General features: G+C 46.1%; 1 protein-coding gene and 1 pseudogene across 1 annotated transcript; one reads left to right on the top strand and one right to left on the bottom strand.

The window, feature by feature from the left end:
* Window positions 1–10896: 10896 nt before the first annotated feature.
* On the top strand, window positions 10897–14036 carry LOC139388501 (nucleoplasmin-like). Its single transcript, XM_071135198.1, has 10 exons — window positions 10897–10967; window positions 11176–11236; window positions 11332–11414; window positions 11640–11756; window positions 11974–12067; window positions 12283–12407; window positions 12594–12619; window positions 12742–12775; window positions 12938–12976; window positions 13971–14036. Exons 2-9 carry the CDS (start codon window positions 11200–11202, stop codon window positions 12968–12970), a joined length of 549 nt encoding a protein of 182 aa, XP_070991299.1. The 5' UTR covers window positions 10897–10967; window positions 11176–11199; the 3' UTR covers window positions 12971–12976; window positions 13971–14036.
* A 1971-nt stretch (window positions 14037–16007) lies between these two features.
* The window catches only part of LOC139387801 (unconventional myosin-XVIIIb-like), a 43928-nt pseudogene continuing 40877 nt past the window's right edge, over window positions 16008–19058 (bottom strand).

Genomic DNA, 19058 nt, shown 5'->3' with positions numbered 1-19058 from the left:
TCCCTGCTCTACATCTATTTCCCTTTCCTTAAATAAACCTTGGAAATGATCAGTTGTCACCCTGACCATATCCTCTGGTTCTCTAACTATACTACCATTTTCTTCCCTAACGCCATGCATTACCTTCCTACTCTGTCTGGCCCTAACCGACTTAAAGAACATAGCAGAACAAGTCTCATTGTGTTCTAGAAAGCCACTATGCGCACGCTCCAGGAAAGCTCGAGCCTTCCGCTCCTGCAACTCCCTGAGCTGCGCCTTTAGGGTTGCGGATCTCTCCCAGTCAAACGACCCGCCGAGGTTGCCTGCCTCGTACTCTAATTAACCTTTGGATACGATCCACCTCCCTCCTCTCCTCCCTTTTTTTCATCTTGCAATACCCTATTATAAAAGCCCTAATCCTCACCTTAACTAATTCCCACCACTCTAACACCCCCTCGCACATGGACCGGAGACCCTCAAGCCTCCAAAAGAAACCATAAAACCCGTCAACAAAAGCCTGCTCCTCCAGCACATCCCGATCTAGCTTCCAGTACCCCCTACCAAAGAGGCAGACTGGCGACCGCACCTGCAGGAGCACCCCGTCGTGATCCGAAAAGAAAACAGGCAACAGCCGCCCAGACAACTTACCCAAAGACCTGGGTACAAAAATATAGTCGAGCCTCCGCTCAACCCCCCTGGAGTTGCGCCATGTAGGACCGTCCATTTTCGGAGTAGTGTGCAGACCACCATCTACCAGACCATGGCAAGCCATTAGCCTGGCAATGGCGCCCGCACTGCTATCCCCCCCTCTTCCTAAATCTGTATTAAAATCCCCCCCTATCACTAATTTCCTATTTGTGACACACAGGGGCGTCAGACAGTCCACCATCTCCCTCCTGTCTGCCACCACCTGTGGTCCATACACCACCACTAATCTAAAATTACAATCCCTTATCGTGACATCCACCCCTATAACCCTCCCCTGCATTACCACAAAAGAATCCTCCACTTTAACCTCCCTGTGCCCACACAAAATCCCTACCCCCGATGAGTGCACCCCCCCAACACCCCAAACCGACTCCCCCTTGTCCCACTCCCTCTTAAACCTATTAACATCCCCTCCATCCCTCAGGTGAACCTCCTGTAAAAAACAAAAATCAAACCCCACACCCTCCAAATAACTAAAAACCGCACTCCTCTTAACACAATCCCTTAAACCCCTTACATTTAAACTAACAAAAGTAAAATCAGACCCCATGAAAGAATAAAATAAAAACATGTAATACACTCAAATTCTAAACCCAGACAGAAAAAAACAAAAACAGGAGACTCACCCGATGCTCCCCTGCTCCATATCTACCGGTGATAACACCATCTGTACTCCCAACATCCCCCCCTCTTCCTCCATCTCACCAACCCAGGATGCAGGAATAGTGTTTGGCTCCGGGGTGCCCTGCACCCTGGGTCTACCCCCACAATCCTCCCCCTCCCCAGTGCTGCAGCTGGATTGGAAAAAATTTGGGGAGGCTGAGTCCCCAAACAAAAAACTCCCCACCTCCTCCTGTACCCAGTCCTGAGTCTTGTTAGGTGTGTCCCCACCCAACAGATTTTTTATTTTTTATTTCACCTTTATTTAACCAGGTAGGCTAGTTGAGAACAAGTTCTCATTTGCAACTGCGACCTGGCCAAGATAAGGCATAGCAGTGTGAACAGACAACACAGAGTTACACATGGAGTAAACAATTAACAAGTCAATAACACAGTAGAAAAAAGGGGAGTCTATATATACATTGTGTGCAAAAGGCATGAGAAGGTAGGCAAATAATTACAATTATGCAGATTAACACTGGAGTGATAAATGATCAGATGGTTATGTACAGGTAGAGATATTGGTGTGCAAAAGAGCAGAAAAATAAATAAATAAAAACAGTATGGGGATGAGGTCGGTGAAAATGGGTGGGCTATTTACCAATAGACTATGTACAGCTGCAGCGATCGGTTAGCTGCTCAGATAGCAGATGTTTGAAGTTGATGAGGGAGATAAAAGTCTCCAACTTCAGCGATTTTTGCAATTCGTTCCAGTCACAGGCAGCAGAGAACTGGAACGAAAGGCGGCCAAATGAGGTGTTGGCTTTAGGGATGATCAGTGAGATACACCTGCTGGAGCGCGTGCTACGGATGGGTGTTGCCATCGTAACCAGTGAACTGAGATAAGGCGGAGCTTTACCTAGCATGGACTTGTAGATGACCTGGAGCCAGTGGGTCTGGCGACGAATATGTAGCGAGGGCCAGCCGACTAGAGCATACAAGTCGCAGTGGTGGGTGGTATAAGGTGCTTTAGTGACAAAACGGATGGCACTGTGATAAACTGCATCCAGTTTGCTGAGTAGAGTGTTGGAAGCAATTTTGTAGACGACATCGCCGAAGTCGAGGATCGGTAGGATAGTCAGTTTTACTAGGGTAAGTTTGGCGGCATGAGTGAAGGAGGCTTTGTTGCGGAATAGAAAGCCGACTCTTGATTTGATTTTCGATTGGAGATGTTTGATATGGGTCTGGAAGGAGAGTTTAGAGTCTAGCCAGACACCTAGGTACTTATAGATGTCCACATATTCAAGGTCGGAACCATCCAGGGTGGTGATGCTGGTCAGGCGTGCGGGTGCAGGCAGCGAACAGTTGAAAAGCATGCATTTGGTTTTACTAGCGTTTAAGAGCAGTTGGAGGCCACGGAAGGAGTGCTGTATGGCATTGAAGCTCGTTTGGAGGTTAGATAGCACAGTGTCCAAGGACGGGCCGGAAGTATATAGAATGGTGTCGTCTGCGTAGAGGTGGATCAGGGAATCGCCCGCAGCATGAGAAACATCATTGATATATACAGAGAAAAGAGTCGGCCCGAGAATTGAACCCTGTGGCACCCCCATAGAGACTGCCAGAGGACCGGACAGCATGCCCTCCGATTTGACACACTGAACTCTGTCTGCAAAGTAATTGGTGAACCAGGCAAGGCAGTCATCCGAAAAACCGAGGCTACTGAGTCTGCCGATAAGAATACGGTGATTGACAGAGTCGAAAGCCTTGGCAAGGTCTATGAAGACGGCTGCACAGTACTGTCTTTTATCGATGGCGGTTATGATATCATGATATCATTTAGTACCTTGAGCGTGGCTGAGGTACACCCGTGACCGGCTCGGAAACCAGATTGCACAGCGGAGAAGGTACGGTGGGATTCAAGATGGTCAGTGACCTGTTTGTTGACTTGGCTTTCGAAGACCTTAGATAGGCAGGGCAGGATGGATATAGGTCTGTAACAGTTTGGGTCCAGGGTGTCGCCCCCTTTGAAGAGGGGGATGACTGCGGCAGCTTTCCAATCCTTGGGGATCTCAGACGATATGAAAGAGAGGTTGAACAGGCTGGTAATAGGGGTTGCGACAATGGCGGCGGATAGTTTCAGGAATAGAGGGTCCAGATTGTCAAGCCCAGCTGATTTGTACGGGTCCAGGTTTTGCAGCTCTTTCAGAACATCTGCTATCTGGATTTGGGTAAAGGAGAACCTGGAGAGGCTTGGGCGAGTAGCTGCGGGGGGGGGGAGCTGTTGGCCGAGGTTGGAGTAGCCAGGCGGAAGGCATGGCCAGCCGTTGAGAAATGCTTGTTGAAGTATTGAGAGCCTGTGGAAACCAGCAGCAACCCAGAGGTTTCTCCCACCCCCATCACTCTCTTGGCCATCCCCTCCCTCTCACTATCGGCCAATCGCTCCCTCCTCTTCATTCTCTTCTTTGGTGATGACGGCAGTGGAGAGATACCACCCCCCCCCCGCCAGCTCCTCCACCATACCCCTCATCTCTTCCACCAGGGCACATTCCCCCCAGTCCACTTGCTCTTCCACCGTCTCCTTCTCCACCACTCCTCCATCGCTTTCTTCTCTCTCATGCTCCTCCACTCGGTTGCCTTCTTCCGCCGCTTTTCCTGGTTCTCCTACTCCCGTGCCTTCCGTTTCCTTCTCTCTTCCTTCCGCCGCTTCTTGCTCCTCCTCCTTCCTTGTGGCCTTCCCCTCTGGACCTGTACTCTGATCATGAGGCGTGCTTCCTTCCCCTCCTCTTCTTCCCCCATCCCCCGCCCCTGCTCCCCCCCCAGCCGCAGACGCATATGACCGCTGACGGGCCGGGCACCCCCGCCACAGGTGTGCTGACGAGCCACACCCATGGCACGTCTTAGGCTTGTCACAATCCCTCGCCTCATGATCCTCAGATGCACAAAATCTGCATTTTCTTGTACTGCATGAGGCGAATATGTGACCGTAGGCCATACAGCGTCTGCAAAATGGGGGCTGACGTGCATAAAACAACGTCCCCCTGTCAGCCCCTAGGGAGAACATAGCAGGAGGATGGAGGTAGCCACCATGTCCCTTTGGGTCCTCTCTGAGGAGGGCCTGGAAACCTCTCCTCCCATTCCAAAACCCAAGGGAGTCTTTGAGGTGCCTTGCTGAGGAGACGTTATCCATATATCTCCCCAGAAAAGCCCTCACCTCTTCGTCCTTAACGTAAGGGTTGTAAATGTTGACAGTTACAACCCTAAAATTATTCTTCGCCAGGCTTGTTATTTCGTAGTGGCACATCGGCCTCTCACCTCCCACTGCTCTTGCCCTTCTCAGGATATCATCGTGTTTTACCTCTGTATATAGTGCCACGTCGTATGCTCCCTCCAACGAGTTGCCTTGGAAACAAAACACGTCCTTCACCGTCAGCTTTAGAATCCCCATCAATATTATCCTTCCAAAAGATTCCCGTCCTAAAGGCTCCATCTCCTTTTCCTTCCAAGCAAACCTAATCGTGCTAGCCAGCCCAATCCCAGGGACCGACCGTGTTGATGTATTTAGCACCATCTCCGCAAGGAGAATGGCGCTCGTTCTCTTCTCTTCCAAAACAAGTGAAAAGAAAAAAACAAATGACTGAGCCTATCTGGTGCAAACACAGAGACAGGAACAATCACCCACAAACACACAGTGAAACCCAGGCTACCTAAGTATGATTCTCAATCAGAGACAACTAATGACACCTGCCTCTGATTGAGAACCATACTAGGCCGAAACATAGAAAAACAAACATAGACTGCCCACCCCAACTCACACCCTGACCATACTAAATAATGAAAAAACAAAGGAAATAAAGGTCAGAACGTGACATAGGAGCAAGACCATGTAATGCTTTGTAGGTTAGCAGTAAAACCTTGAAATCAGCCTTTGCCTTAACAGGAAGCCAGTGTAGGGAGGCTAGCACTGGAGTAATATGATAATTTTTTTTGTTGGTTCTAGTCAGGATTCTAGCAGCCGTACTTAGCACTAACTGAAGTTTATTTAGTGCTTTATCCAGGTAGCCGGAAAGTGAAGCATTGCAGTAGTCTAACCTAGAACTGGATTAATTTTTCTGCATCATTTTTGGACAGAAAGTTACTGATTTTTGCAATGTTAAATAGATGGAAAAAAGCTGTCCTTGAAACAGTCTTGATATGTTCGTCAAAAGAGAGATTAGGGTCCAGAGTAACGCAGAGGTCCTTCACAGTTTTATTTGAGACGACTGTACAACCATCAAGATTAATTGTCAGATTCATCAGAAGATCTCTTTGTTTCTTGGGACCTAAAACAAGCATCTCTGTTTTGTCCGAGTTTAAAAGTAGAAAGTTTGCAGCCATCCACTTCCTTATGTCTAAAACACAGGCTTCTAACGAGGAAAATTTTGGCAATTTCATTTAATTGAAATGTATAGCTTTGTGTCATCCGCATAGCAGTGAAAGTTAACATTATGTTTTCGAATGACATCCCCAAGCGGTAAAGTATATAGTGAAAACAATAGTGTTCCTAAAACGGAACCTTGAGGAACACCGAAATTTACAGTTGATTTGTCAACAAACCATTCACAGAGACAAACTGATATCTTTCCGACAGATAAGATCTAAACCAGGCCAGAACTTGTCCATGTAGACCAATTTGGGTTTCCAATATCTCCAAAAGAATGTGATGATCGATGGTATCAAAAGCAGCACTAAGGTCTAGGAGCACGAGGACAGATGCAGAGCCTCGGTCTGACGCCATTAAAAGTTAATTTACCACCTTCAGTCTCAGTGCTATGATGGGGTCTAAAACCAGACTGAAGCATTTCGTATACATTGTTTGTCTTCAGGAAGGCAGTGAGTTGCTGCGCAACAGCCTTTTCTAAAAATGTTGAGAGGAATGGAAGATTCGATATAGGCCTATAGCTTTTTATATTTTCTGGGTCAAGGTTTGGCTTTTTCAAGAGAGGCTTTATTACTGGCACTTTAGTGAGTTTGGTACACATCCAGTGGATAGAGAGCCATTTATTATGTTCAACATAGGACGGCCAAGCACAGGAAGCAGCTCTTTCAGTAGTTTAGTTGGAATAGGGTCCAGTATGCAGCTTGAAGGTTTAGAGGCCATGATTATTTTCATCATTGTATCAAGAGATGTAGTACTAAAACTCTTGAGTGTCTCTCTTGATCCTAGGTCCTGGCAGAGTAGTACAGACTCAGGACAACTGAGCTTTGGAGGAATACACAGATTTAAAGAGGAGTCCATAATTTGCTTTCTAATGATCATGATCTTTTCCTCAATGAAGTTAATGAATTTATTACTGCTGAAGTGAAAGCCATCCTCACTTGGGGAATGCTGCTTTTTAGTTAGCTTTGCGACAGTATCAAAAATACATTTTGGATTGTTCTTATTTTCCTCAATTAAGTTGGAAAAATAGGATGATCGAGCAGCAGTGAGGGCTCTTTAATACTGCACGGTACTGTCTTTCCAAGCTAGTCGGAAGACTTTCAGTTTGGTGTGGCGCCATTTCCGTTCCAATTTTCTGGAAGCTTGCTTCAGAGCTCGGGTATTTTCTGTATACCAGGGAGCTAGTTTCTTATGACAAATGTTTTTAGTTTTTAGGGGTGCAACTGCATCTAGGGTATTGCGCAAGGTTAAATTGAGTTCCTCAGTTAGGTGGTTAACTGATTTTTGTCCTCTGACGTCCTTGAGTAGGCAGAGGGAGTCTGGAAGGGCATCAAGGAATCTTTGTGTTGTCTGAGAATTTATAGCACGACTTTTGATGCTCCTTGGTTGGGGTCTGAGCAGATTATTTGTTGCGATTGCAAACGTAATAAAATGGTGGTCCGATAGTCCTGGATTATGAGGAAAAACATTAAGATCCACAACATTTATTCCATGGGACAAAACTAGGTCCAGAGTATGACTGTGACAGTGAGTAGGTCCAGAGACATGTTGGACAAAACCCACTGAGTCGATGATGGCTCCGAAAGTCTTTTGGAGTGTGTCTGTGGACTTTTCCATGTGAATATTAAAATCACCAAAAATTTGAATATTATCTGCTATAACTACAAGGTCCGATAGGAATTCTGGGAACTCAGTGAGGAACGCTGTATATGGCCCAGGAGGCCTGTAAACAGTAGCTATAAGGGATTAGGGATTTCGTCCTCAGCTAGTTTTTATTTCCTCATCCAGTCGATCCCTCAAACCACTCTCTTTCTCACAAACACCCACACTCTCTCGTCAGTTTCATTAGTATTCAGTCGATATGTCGCTGTCGTTAAAGTGGTCAATTCCACCGGTCAAGCTAGAAGCCATCAGGGACGCAATCAGCTCCGTAATCATCTGAATTATTCCACATTATCCTGCTATTTATATTTCATATGAAACCCGACTGGATGGCTCATTACTGAAGGCCTGTATTTATGTCTGAATGTTATGGGAGAAATATGAGCCAGCATTGCAATCAGAGGACGAGGTCTTGTATTCGTCTGGCATAGAGAATGTGCAGCTGTTACGCAGGCTTTTGAGTAGGCCTAGTTAAAGAGAAATGGGTGTTGTGTTACAATGTTGAAGTTTGTGTCAAATACACTTATGGCCAACACTTTCTACTCTTTCTCTCTTTCATTAAATGGATGCATCTCTCTCTCTCTCTCTCTCTCTCATCCGTTCATCTTTCTCTCTGCTCTCTTCCCAAAGCGGTACTCTTTGATGGCCTGTCTAGGAGCAAGTGTGTGTGTCTGCTTTTATGAGAGTTTGTGTGTGTGTGTGTGTTAGTGAGTCTGTGTGGGTTCCCCTTAGGGGTGCGGTGGTCGCACACTCAGCTCATGTTTTCTCCACTCTGTTCTCCACTGACTGCAGAGATCCGAGCCCACAGAGTTGCATTAAATATACATCCCACGGCTGTCTGCAGAACACAAACACACACACACATATACTGTAGAGAATGAGAATTGAAGAACTGAGGCTCTCACACAACAACAAACGGCTTGCTTTATGTGTTTTCAGCAACATCACCGTTAAAAGACATCCCTCATTACGCCAAACACACTAAGGTTACACAGTCATACACTACAACGCTGTATACGCTTACACAGTAGGCTAAACATAGTCACTCACTACTACTGTTACTAGTCTTGGAAATCCCAGACCTAGGGTAGCAACTACATTGGAGCATTGTGGGAGGCAATCTGTCTGTCTCGACTAGAGAGACTGCTACTGTGCTAGCCAACTCACCACACAGTGGATAGGATTTTCCAACGGGATTTTCCCTAAAAAGAAACTGGAACACAAGCGGCATGAATCCATAGAGAATGATAGAGGCCTCTAGTGGTCAAAAGGCTGTATTAGCATGGGCAGTGCCACTGAGGGCTTCCACCATTGTAATGTAATCAACTGGGTGGGACGTCCAACTTCATTGGCTGATCCCTCCTGGTGACCCAGTTGGAGACATGTCCAACCAGGTCATCAGGAAGGATCAACCAATTGTGAAGGAGTAATGTACCTCTTCAAAATTGAGATTGCCTCGATTCCAACGCTGTCACTGACACTTGATTAATGAAACAGATACAAAGATGAGTCCTCTATCTATCTCTATGCATGAATCCAACAACAAATGTGTCTGAACCCCAAATCATCGTCCCTCGGCCCTCCATTTGCGTGTTCACGCATGCCTCCGCCAAGTGTCTCAAAGCTGATGGAGTGAAAATGATCGAAGGTGTTAGTCCCTCTGGTAGGCACTTCAACTGAGCCTGCAACGCTGCTGGCTTCGTAACGAAGTGGAATCCCATAAGGCACGGTCTTCTTCTTCTTCAGCTGTGTTTAACGGCAGTTGGCATCCAATATTAACGTTGCATTACCGTCATCAACTGGACTGGAGTATAAATCCATTATGCTTTGTGATTCAAAAATGGATAAAGAGAAGAAAAAAATGACCCTGCCAACTAACTTATTAACCCCCCCCCATTTCATTTGTAGGCCCATCAGAGGTCAAATAGCGGGTGCTTATATTTGTCCTGTTTCACACGTACAAGTGTGTGAGACACCCTCGGAGAGTGGGGTCACGGCCAGGGATCAGCCAATATTGACTGCGTGCTGGCAAAAGTCTACTACTTACCGGGAGCCTCTTAGGATCCCTCACCCGTGACCCATTTCCTCTACCTTCTTCACCGCCTTAGCACGCTACACCTTCTGTACAACTCTGACCCTGGCAACCTCCTCCTGCTTCTCTCACACCGGACACTTCTGATCCCCAGCAACATGGGCACCCCCACAGTTAACACATACCACTTGTTTCACTGATACTACACATTTCCTTGTCCCATGCCCTCCTGCACACTTCTCACATATTGGATTCTCCCTCCTACACACTGCTGCAACATGACTATAAACTTGGCACCTGAAACACCGTAGTGGATTCGGCACTCAAGCTCTGATGGGATAACTGATATATCCTAACATGACTTTGTTGGGCAACGACTTAACATCAAAACTCAACAGGACAGACAGTGCATTTTCTGTTTCGCCACCAGGTCTGCGTCGCACCAAACGGTGACCGTCAAAGACACTGGGAATCTTCAACTTCAGTTGATCCACCTCCACCCTTACCGCTACCCCAGTAATCATTCCTTTCAACGGCACCCTGTTCTTGAGAGCAAAGAAAGTAACAGGTCTTGTCCCCATTCACATGGCGCGGGGCACCGCTCCCTCTCGGTGGAAGAAACACAAAGAAATCCACTTCGGGTTACCTTCGCCCTTTTCCCCCCCTCAACCTGAAACCAGATATGGGTCAGCCAAAAGGAAGGGTCACTCCTACCGGACCAGATGAATGACCATTGGTGCAAGGCTCGGGCTCCAAGCTCAACACCACACCTGCCACCTCAGGTAATTCATCTTCATTGTCTTCCATATCACCTCCAGCACTCGGTCTGGAGTACAGCTCATTCTGTTTGCACTTGACACTGATCTTCATCGACATTACCGGTCTCCCTCACCGTTGCTAGCTTCATCGGATTCAAACTAATCATCTGTTTTCTTCACTCTCCTTATCCCCTTCTTTTTTCGGCGGAGTTACTCTCCTCATCATCATCCTCAAGCTATTTACAGGTCCACGAGATTAAGGATCGCGCTGATCAGCAGGCTCACTAGAAGTCTTCTTCCTAACTTCAACTCTAGTTTATCAACAGCAGTCCATCCAGTACTCCCCTCACTCTTCCTCCCTCCATTGCTGGCATCATCTTCATCATACTCGTTCAGACTTCACAACGCTATCACTCGGATGCCTTGTTTTTTTAAATATGTTTTTTTACTTTCCATTGCCGTTTTCGAGAACATGCTCTTCACTCCATGCAGTCTTAGCCCGAGACTGCTCCGCTGGGCACCCGATGAGCAATTTCACACAAAATAATGGAGAGAGTGCCTTCAAGCAAGAGTGTTCCTTAGTTTATGTGCTCTCTGGAAGTCACGGTAGAGGCTAGACAGGTGGATTGGGATTCGAACAGTGCCTCTGTTCTAGGGTGCGTCGCCCCGGTTAACGGGCCAATTAGCTTTGGCGCTTAATGCTTTATTAGCGTCACCTGTCTTCTCGTCATCTTTATAATCGACAGTTTCCGAAGATGCATTTCTGTCGTTCTCTATCTGTCCAGGACCAGTCTGACGTGCAGCGTCTTCGGTAAGCATGTTCATGCGACGTTATGATTGATGCTTTGATTGCGAAATGATTAGATGGCTGAACTCTGCTCAACGGTAAACGACGTTTCTGATAACCACCAGAGGCGTCGTTAGGTCCGCTAAATAAATATAGGCTTTGACAAACTTCTGCACATTTAATGTGTTAGGTCTCCGTGTGCGTGATTCACGAGTGTTTTTGTTTTTCGCAGGTAAAGTTTTCCAAGTTTGTAAAAATGCACAAACAGGAAAAACCACTGTCGATGTTATGGGGTAGGTATTTAGCTAGAAATTGTGTTTCTAGTGTGCCCATTTAAATGTAGCTGTTGGACGGAATCGGTTAGGCTTTTTAAAAATTGTTTTTGTAGGTTGTGAACTCAGTGAGTCAAAGATGGAGGAAACGTTCAAAACGGATGACACAAACTACCAACATCAACTCGCCCTGAGAACCGTAAGTCATTACTCATCTTGGAGCATTACATCTTACAATCCAAGTGCTGTACAAACACATGAACTGCCTTTAGGTTTCAGGTCGTGTGTAGCAGCCCAGCTGAGCATGTCTGAAATGCACGTGATACGTTACTACGGGTAGCACGACTGCGATCAATGCAACCTGGAACGTACTTTAAAATCAATACAGTGGCACATTTGCAAATGACTGACTTGTCCCTGGCAGATGTGTCTGGGCGCAGGCGCCAAAGGAGAGTTCAACATTGTGGAGTTGATTACTGGAGAACCGGATGACGCTAAAGGTATAACTGTGGCGACCCTGCATGCCAGCGGCATGCCCATGGTAAGATGTAGTCCCAATTTTTCATTTGTAGGCTTAAATCTATTGCATTGCAGTTCATTTTAAATTGATCAACCTAGATTTCTATTGTGAAATTGAACTACTTAATGACCTAGACTACAAGGTGAATTTATATCTGATAATGGGAGTAATCACCAGCTTACTGCTAGGCTCTATGAGTTTGAATGAGAACACTTGTCGTCTGTATTCACATCTCCAGGTCAATCTCTCTGGGCTTGAACTCCACCCTCCTGTCACCTTCAGGCTGACAAGTGGTGCTGGCCCTGTGTACATCTGTGGGGAACACATTGCCCGTGAGTAGGGGGACCAGGGATGCCCTAGTTGAGGGGTTTGATGGGTGTGAAAATGAAGGGCTTAATGACTTCGGGGTTCAGCTTGTCAAGGTCTTGCGGAGTAGGTTTAGCCAATGGTTTAGCCAAGGGGGTGACTCTAGAGGCGGCTTGGACATCCATCAACTACAGGGCTTTCAGACTGGCAGTTGTCGTCTGTGTAACTTGTTTCTTTCCAGTGGAGGATGACTTCTCAGGCATCGAGAGTGGTGATGAGGAGATGGAGGATGAGGAGGAAGACATTGAGGAGTCTCCTGTGAAGCCGAAGAAAGCACTAGCCAAGAGCGAAAACGCTGCAGGCAAGGTATCTGTTTGATATCAAATTCTAGCTCACTTTTTTTTTTTTGTTGGAATGATTAGGTTACCATTTTCACTTGACACAACAAGACACGTACTTATAGCATGTGTTCTTACTCAAACTATGCTTGACAACGAGCTGTTATGCACAAACTGATCTGGGATCAGGCTAATGTTGTTCCCCCGTCTCCAGAAAAAGAAGCCAGAGGCGGCAGATGAGTAAGTCGTGTTAATCAATGCTTCTCTGACGCATTTATGAAATCATTTCCTGGAAGTGCTTTGCAGAAATGTAATTGTTGTATCTGGTTGCCAAAGCCATAATTGATGCTCTCTCCTTCCAGACCTGTGTCAGATGATGAGAACCCTCCCCAAAAGGTACTTTAATATTTACTCTGCCTTTAATATTTACCTTCCTGTTCAATCTGAGACTCCAGCTTTGTCCCAAATGGTACCCTGTTCCCTATATAGTGCACGTAGTCTTTCCTGTTAGAATCACAACTGGCCTGGTTATAAAATTGTGGTTCCTATGCTTTTCAGGGAAAGGGGAGAGGAAAAGGCAGGGGAAAGTAATGGCAGGTAAGTGGCTACCTGGTGACTGCCTCAGGGTGTAATGGTAATCTCTGAGTGGGCCTCTATCTGTTTGTAGAGCTGGTGTTTCAAGTACCATGGACTGGATTCAAATGTTTGCACGTGTGACTGTCACTTTGGCTAAAGTGTCTGCTAAATGGCATATATAAAATCCACTCCACTATACTGGACAACATATAAATGCAACAAAGTGTTGGTCTCAGGTTGTGAGCGGAAATAAAAGATCCCAGATATTTTCCATAGGTACAAAGCTGCCCTTATTTTTTTTACGGCCCTTTTAGTGAGCGTTTATCCTTTGCCAAGATAATCCATCCACCTGACAGGTGTGATACATCAAGAGGCTGATTGAACAGCATGATCATTACACAGGTGCACCTTGTGTTGGGGACAATGACAAGGTAACTAAAATGTGCAGCTCTGTCACATAACACAATGCCACAGATGCCTCAAGTTGAGGGAATGTGCAATTGGTATGCTGACTACAAGAATGTCACCAGAGATGTTGCCAGAATTTAATTTCTCTACCTGAAGTCACTAATCCCATTTTGGAGAATTTCAGTATACCAAAATGGCCTCCACTGTAGACCATGTTTAACCACGCCAGCCTAGGACCTCCACATCCAGCTTCTTCACCTGCAGGATTGTCTGAGACCAGACAGCTGATGAAACTGTCTGTAATAAGGCCTTTTGTGCGGGGACATATACTAATTGGCTGGGCCTATGCCCAGTCATGTGAAATCCATAAATTAGGGTACATTTATTTAAATTGATTTCCCTATATGAAGTAACTCATTAACAATTGCACTGTTCAGTACATTTGTTTTTCATTAGTCCACTAAACCACCTAACATTTTGGGACTGTAAAGATTGGACTTTTAAAGAAGCAAAATGTCACTTGCCACAAGATGTCACTGGCTGTGTTCTCGAGCAGCTCAACTGTATGATGGGAATTTTGTTAAACCATTTCTTTGGTCTGTTTCAGGTGCTGCTGCTCATCCAAATGTCCTGTTTGGTCAAAGGTTCTGTCAATCAATTTAGGTGTCTCTCTACCTGTATTAAACTAAGTCTGTTTGTCCTGTACTTGTTGTCGGTGCTTTGTAAGTAAATCGTTTGGAAGAAATGGTCGTGTTTCGTACATGTTGATTACTACCACTATGTAATTGGTTTATCATCCGTAATCTAACAACCATGTTCTTCTAAAGTCAAATCATGTTGCTCTTCAGGTGGGAAAGTTTGTTCTAGACTTAATTCCCCCCCCCCCCGGTTATCTTGACATTGGAGAGCTCAGTTTTGAATGTGGCAGAACACCCTGTCCCAAATTAATCTCTACACTTCTGTTGGCTCACGCCAGTTCTTGACAAACCGGTGTGCCTGGCAACTACTACCGTACCCTGTTCAAATACCCTTAAATCGTGTCTTTCCCGTTCACCCTCAATGGCACAGCTTAAATCCTTTAACCTGTCTACTCCCCTTCAGTCTCATGTAAAGGTGTTAATGTTGTGTGGTTCTGGATTGGGGTCGGGTGACCGCCACCCAATTTGAGATGGCTTGGACCGTGGAGTGCTCAGCATGTGTGGGAACACCTTCAAGACTGTTGAAGCATACAAAGCGTTGATGTCTATTCTACATTGTAGAAAATAGTAAATAAACTGGTGTCGGTGGAACAGTTTCTCATCTAAAATTCAGTGGGCTCATTTCAATTAACCACACAATCCATCTTTGGCTTAACTCTTGACATTATCCACATTGATCAAATTGTTTCCCCTCCCACCCCATAATGACAAAGCAAAAAAATCTAAGTTTTCAAACTGCTTACTCAGTACTTTGGCAGTGATTACAGCCCCGAGTCTTCTGGGGTGTGACGCTACAAGCTAGGCACACCTGCATTTGGGGAGTTTCTTCTCTGTCAGAATGGATGGGGAGTGTCGCTGCACAGGTCTCTCCAGAGATATTAGGTTGGCTCTGGCTGGGCCAATCAAGGCACCTGCGTCTCATTGGTTTGATTCTTCAGTCGTCCTTGGGGAGGAAAGAGTTGGAGGAGCTGTGTTGTCTTGGCTGTGTGCTGTTGGAAGGTGAACCTTACCCCCAGTCACGAGATCCTGGGGCAGTTTTTCATCAAGGTTCTCTCTGTGCTTTCCCTCGATCCTGACTAGTCCCCGCCGCTAAAAAACATCCATAGCATGATGCTGCCACCACCATGCTTCACCGTAGGGATGGTGACAGGTTTCCTCCAGTTGTGATGCTTGGTGTTCCATCAGATGAGAGGATCCTTTCTCATGGTTAGAGTCCTTTTGGCAAGCTCCAAGCGGGCTGTCATGTGCCTATAACTGGATGGCTCTCCCATCTCCACAGAGGAACTCTGAAGCTTTGTCAGAGTGACCATTGGGTTCTTGGTCACCTCCCTGACCAAGGCCCATTTTCGCTGGGTGGCCAGCTCTAGGAAGAGTCTTGTTGGTTCCAATATTGTTCCATTTTAAGAATGACGGCGGCCACTTTGGTCTTGGGAACCTCCAAAGCTGCAGAAATGAAGTACCCTTCCCCAGATCTGTGCCTCGACACAATCCTGTCTCGGAGCTCTACGGACAATTCCTTCGACCTCATGGCTTGTTTTTTTTGCTCTGACATCCACTGCCAACTGTGTGCATTCCAATCAAGTTGTGGAAACGGGATGCACCTGAGCTCAATTTCAAGTCTCATAGCAAAGTTGTTTAACTTTTATAAATTTGAACAAATGTTTAAAAACCTTTCTGCATTGTGTCGATTTGATGAGGAAAACAATTAATTGAATCCACTTCAGAATAAGGCTGTAACTTAACAAAATATGGAACAAGTCAAGGGGTCTGAATACTTTCCAAATGCCCTGTATATCTTCTTTGGCTTGAGTGTGACTCCTTGCATAGGCATCTCTGAGTGGCTTCAGTTTATCCTGCAACCCACACAAACATGCAGGCAAGGGAGAGAGGAACACATAAAACCTTGTATTGACTACCTTACATGTGAATCAAACTGAACTGACGACTCACCGGAAGCTGTAAGTGCTCATGGTGTCTGTGACCAACTGGTTGCTGATTGTACTGCTGCCACAGGGAGAGCCCCCCCCCCCTGGGGAATGCCTAGGCAATAACAGATAACCTCGCCAACATCCTCCGTGTCCAGAGATTGAGAACCAACACTAGACACACTGTTGCTGAGGAAGAGAGAAACACACACACACACAGTGTTACTGGCAGGCAGAGATCACACACTACCAAGAGAGAGAAGACACGCGACACTGCACAGCCAGTGATGCAAGACTTCTAAGTCCGGGACAGCCACAGGACATTTCCTGTCTCTGTATCCTCTCTCCTGCTGTGAGACCAGAGGTGGCAGACATTCACACACAGTACCAGTATGTCACCTGTCTGACACCAGAGAGAGGAAAGAAGAGGAACAGGTGGGAGCGAGAATTAAAATAGGTCAAAGAACAGAAGTTGGACAGAGAAGCGACAGAGCCGGCAGGATTGAGAGGGGGAACGGTAAAATGATAGAGAAAGGGACAGGAGGGAGAGAGCAGAACTGGCTTCTGTATTGTAACTCCCATGCATCATGGAAGACAAGAATATCAAAGCAGGTGAACTCTCATACACACACCTTAGAACAGAGACGAGCTCATTGTGACTTCTTAAACGTTTCTTTGCTCCAGCCCTGTGGTCCTCGAACCGGTCCACCCACAGACCACAAGACAAAACCAACAGGGAGATGGTGCCAGGTGCCGCCGTAGACAGTAACAGTCAGACTACAGCTCAGACATCTAGCCACTCACAACCAGCATTGCAACATGCTCGGTCTGTCCACATCATCAACAGTCCTGGGATCAAGTCAGAACAGACTGGTCTAAAAACACACACAGGGACCCAGGGTTCTTACAGGTCTCTCTTTCTGGTCAAGGATTCCACAGCCGTCGCAACACTTGGGGAGAGGGGTCAAAGGTCAGTGGTAACGTCACTTCCTTGTGAACACACCTGTACCCGTCCTTGACTCCTAACAGAGTCATTCTTCCCACACACACCATTGCTTTAACCCTTCCCCCGATACCACTCTCACACCATCCAACACAGTAAGATACAAGTCACTCTCCTCACTAGACTCCACTTCCTCCAGGGAGGCCTGCGGATCAACGATACGGCGGATGGATGTCGTAATGTCTGTCGGACTGTACTCAGCTCCGTCACTGGCATCTCCTGAGAACACAGAGAGAGAGAGAGAGAGAGAGAGAGAGAGATGTGTCCATTGGTGAGGTGACAGACCACCCACAAGGAACGCTAAGGATGTGTGTGAATGCGCCCGTGTCACTGGCCAACTAAGTTTATCCATGCTACTCAATACAGGCCAGAATGGATGAGTCTTATAACAACGCCCAGTCGTTATCGCATCATCAGTCATATACTCTGACGTACACACACACACATCCGCGGGTCCTTCCTGTAGTGTGTATGTGTCTGTTGGTCAGGGTTCTCGAGGAGCATTCTTGTAAAATGTATTTATTCATCTTCCCCTTTCCCTGCTCTCATCCTGTCATCTCGCTCTCCCTCACACACACTAGCTCATTCATTCAAATTTACGACACACACACACACTAGCGCACATGACATGAAGCGCACATATGACACACACCTTTTATGTGTGTGTGTGTCAGGGTGGGGGGTTTAGTGGTTGTCATAGAGACACGAGAAGTGGGATGGGGTGTGTGTGTATCCTTAACCTTGAGAAGGCAATGAGGATTAATCACAGCCAGACAGTGGCACAGCTAGAGAGAGAACGCTGGGGAGACAGAGAGTGCGTGTGAGTGTGTTTGTATCTCGCTCTGAGAGCTTTGTGTGTCTGTGGTTGGTCATTAGGTCGTGAAAAGGCATCAGTGTTACGGACGCTCTCAGAATACATAACAGGCACATATACACACACATACATACAGCCCACACACACACACAGACGACACAATCACTACAACTAACACCCTGCTCTTGTGCGCGCCATATGTTTGCTGCTACTATCCTGTTCTCTCTTTGTGGTGTGTGTAGTATGTACAGGTGAAGTCGGAAGTTTACATACACCTTACATAAATTCATTTAAACTCAGTTTTTCACAATTCCTGACATTTAGTCCTAGTAAAAATTCCCTGTCTTAGGTCAGTTAGGATCACTGCTTTATTTTAAGAATGTGAAATGTCAGAATAATAGTAGAGAGTGATTTCAGCTTTTATTTCTTTCACATTCCCAGTGGGTCAGAAGTTTACATACACTCAATTAGTATTTGGTAGCATTGCCTTTAATTTTTTTTACTTGGGTCAAACGTTTCGGGTAGCCTTCCACAAGCTTCCCACAATAAGTTGGGTGAATTTTGGCCCATTCCTCCTGATAGAGCTGGTGTAACTGAGTCAGGTTTGTAGGCCACCTTGCTCGCACAAGCTTTTTCAGTTCTGCCCACAAATTTTCTATAGGGTTGAGGTCAGGGCTTTGTGATGGCCACTCCAATATCTTGACTTTGTTGTCCTTAAGCCATTTTGCCACAACTTTGGAAGTATGCTTGGGGTCATTGTCCATTTGGAAGACCCATTTGCAAACAAGCTTTAACTTTCTGACTGATGTCTTGAGATGTTGCTTCAATATATTTACATAATTTCCCTTCCTCAAGATGACATCTATTTTGTGAAGTGCACCAATCTCTCCTGCAGCAAAGCACCTCCACAACATGATGCTGCCACCCCTGTGCTTCACGGGTGGGATGGTGTTCTTTGGATTGCAAGCCTCCCGCTTTTTCCTCCAAACATAACGATGGTCATTAAGGCCAAACAGTTCCATCTTTGTTTCATCAGACCAGAGGACATTTCTCCAAAAGTACGATCTTTGTCCCCATGTGCAGTTGCAAACTGTAGTCTGGCTTTTTTATGGCAGTTTCAGAGCAGTGGCTTCTTCCTTGCTGAGCGGACTTTCATGTCGATATTGGACTCGTTTTACTGTGGATATAGATACTCTTGTACTTGTTTCCTCCAGCATCTTCACAAGGTCCTTTGCTGTTGTTCTGGTATTGATTT

The sequence above is a fragment of the Oncorhynchus clarkii genome, chromosome 29 (genome assembly GCF_045791955.1).
Source record: "Oncorhynchus clarkii lewisi isolate Uvic-CL-2024 chromosome 29, UVic_Ocla_1.0, whole genome shotgun sequence".
In the NCBI taxonomy this organism is placed as follows: Eukaryota; Metazoa; Chordata; class Actinopteri; order Salmoniformes; family Salmonidae; genus Oncorhynchus; species Oncorhynchus clarkii.
The sequence above is the reverse complement of the archived record's forward strand: the minus strand, read 5'-3'. Positions and strand labels throughout refer to the sequence as shown.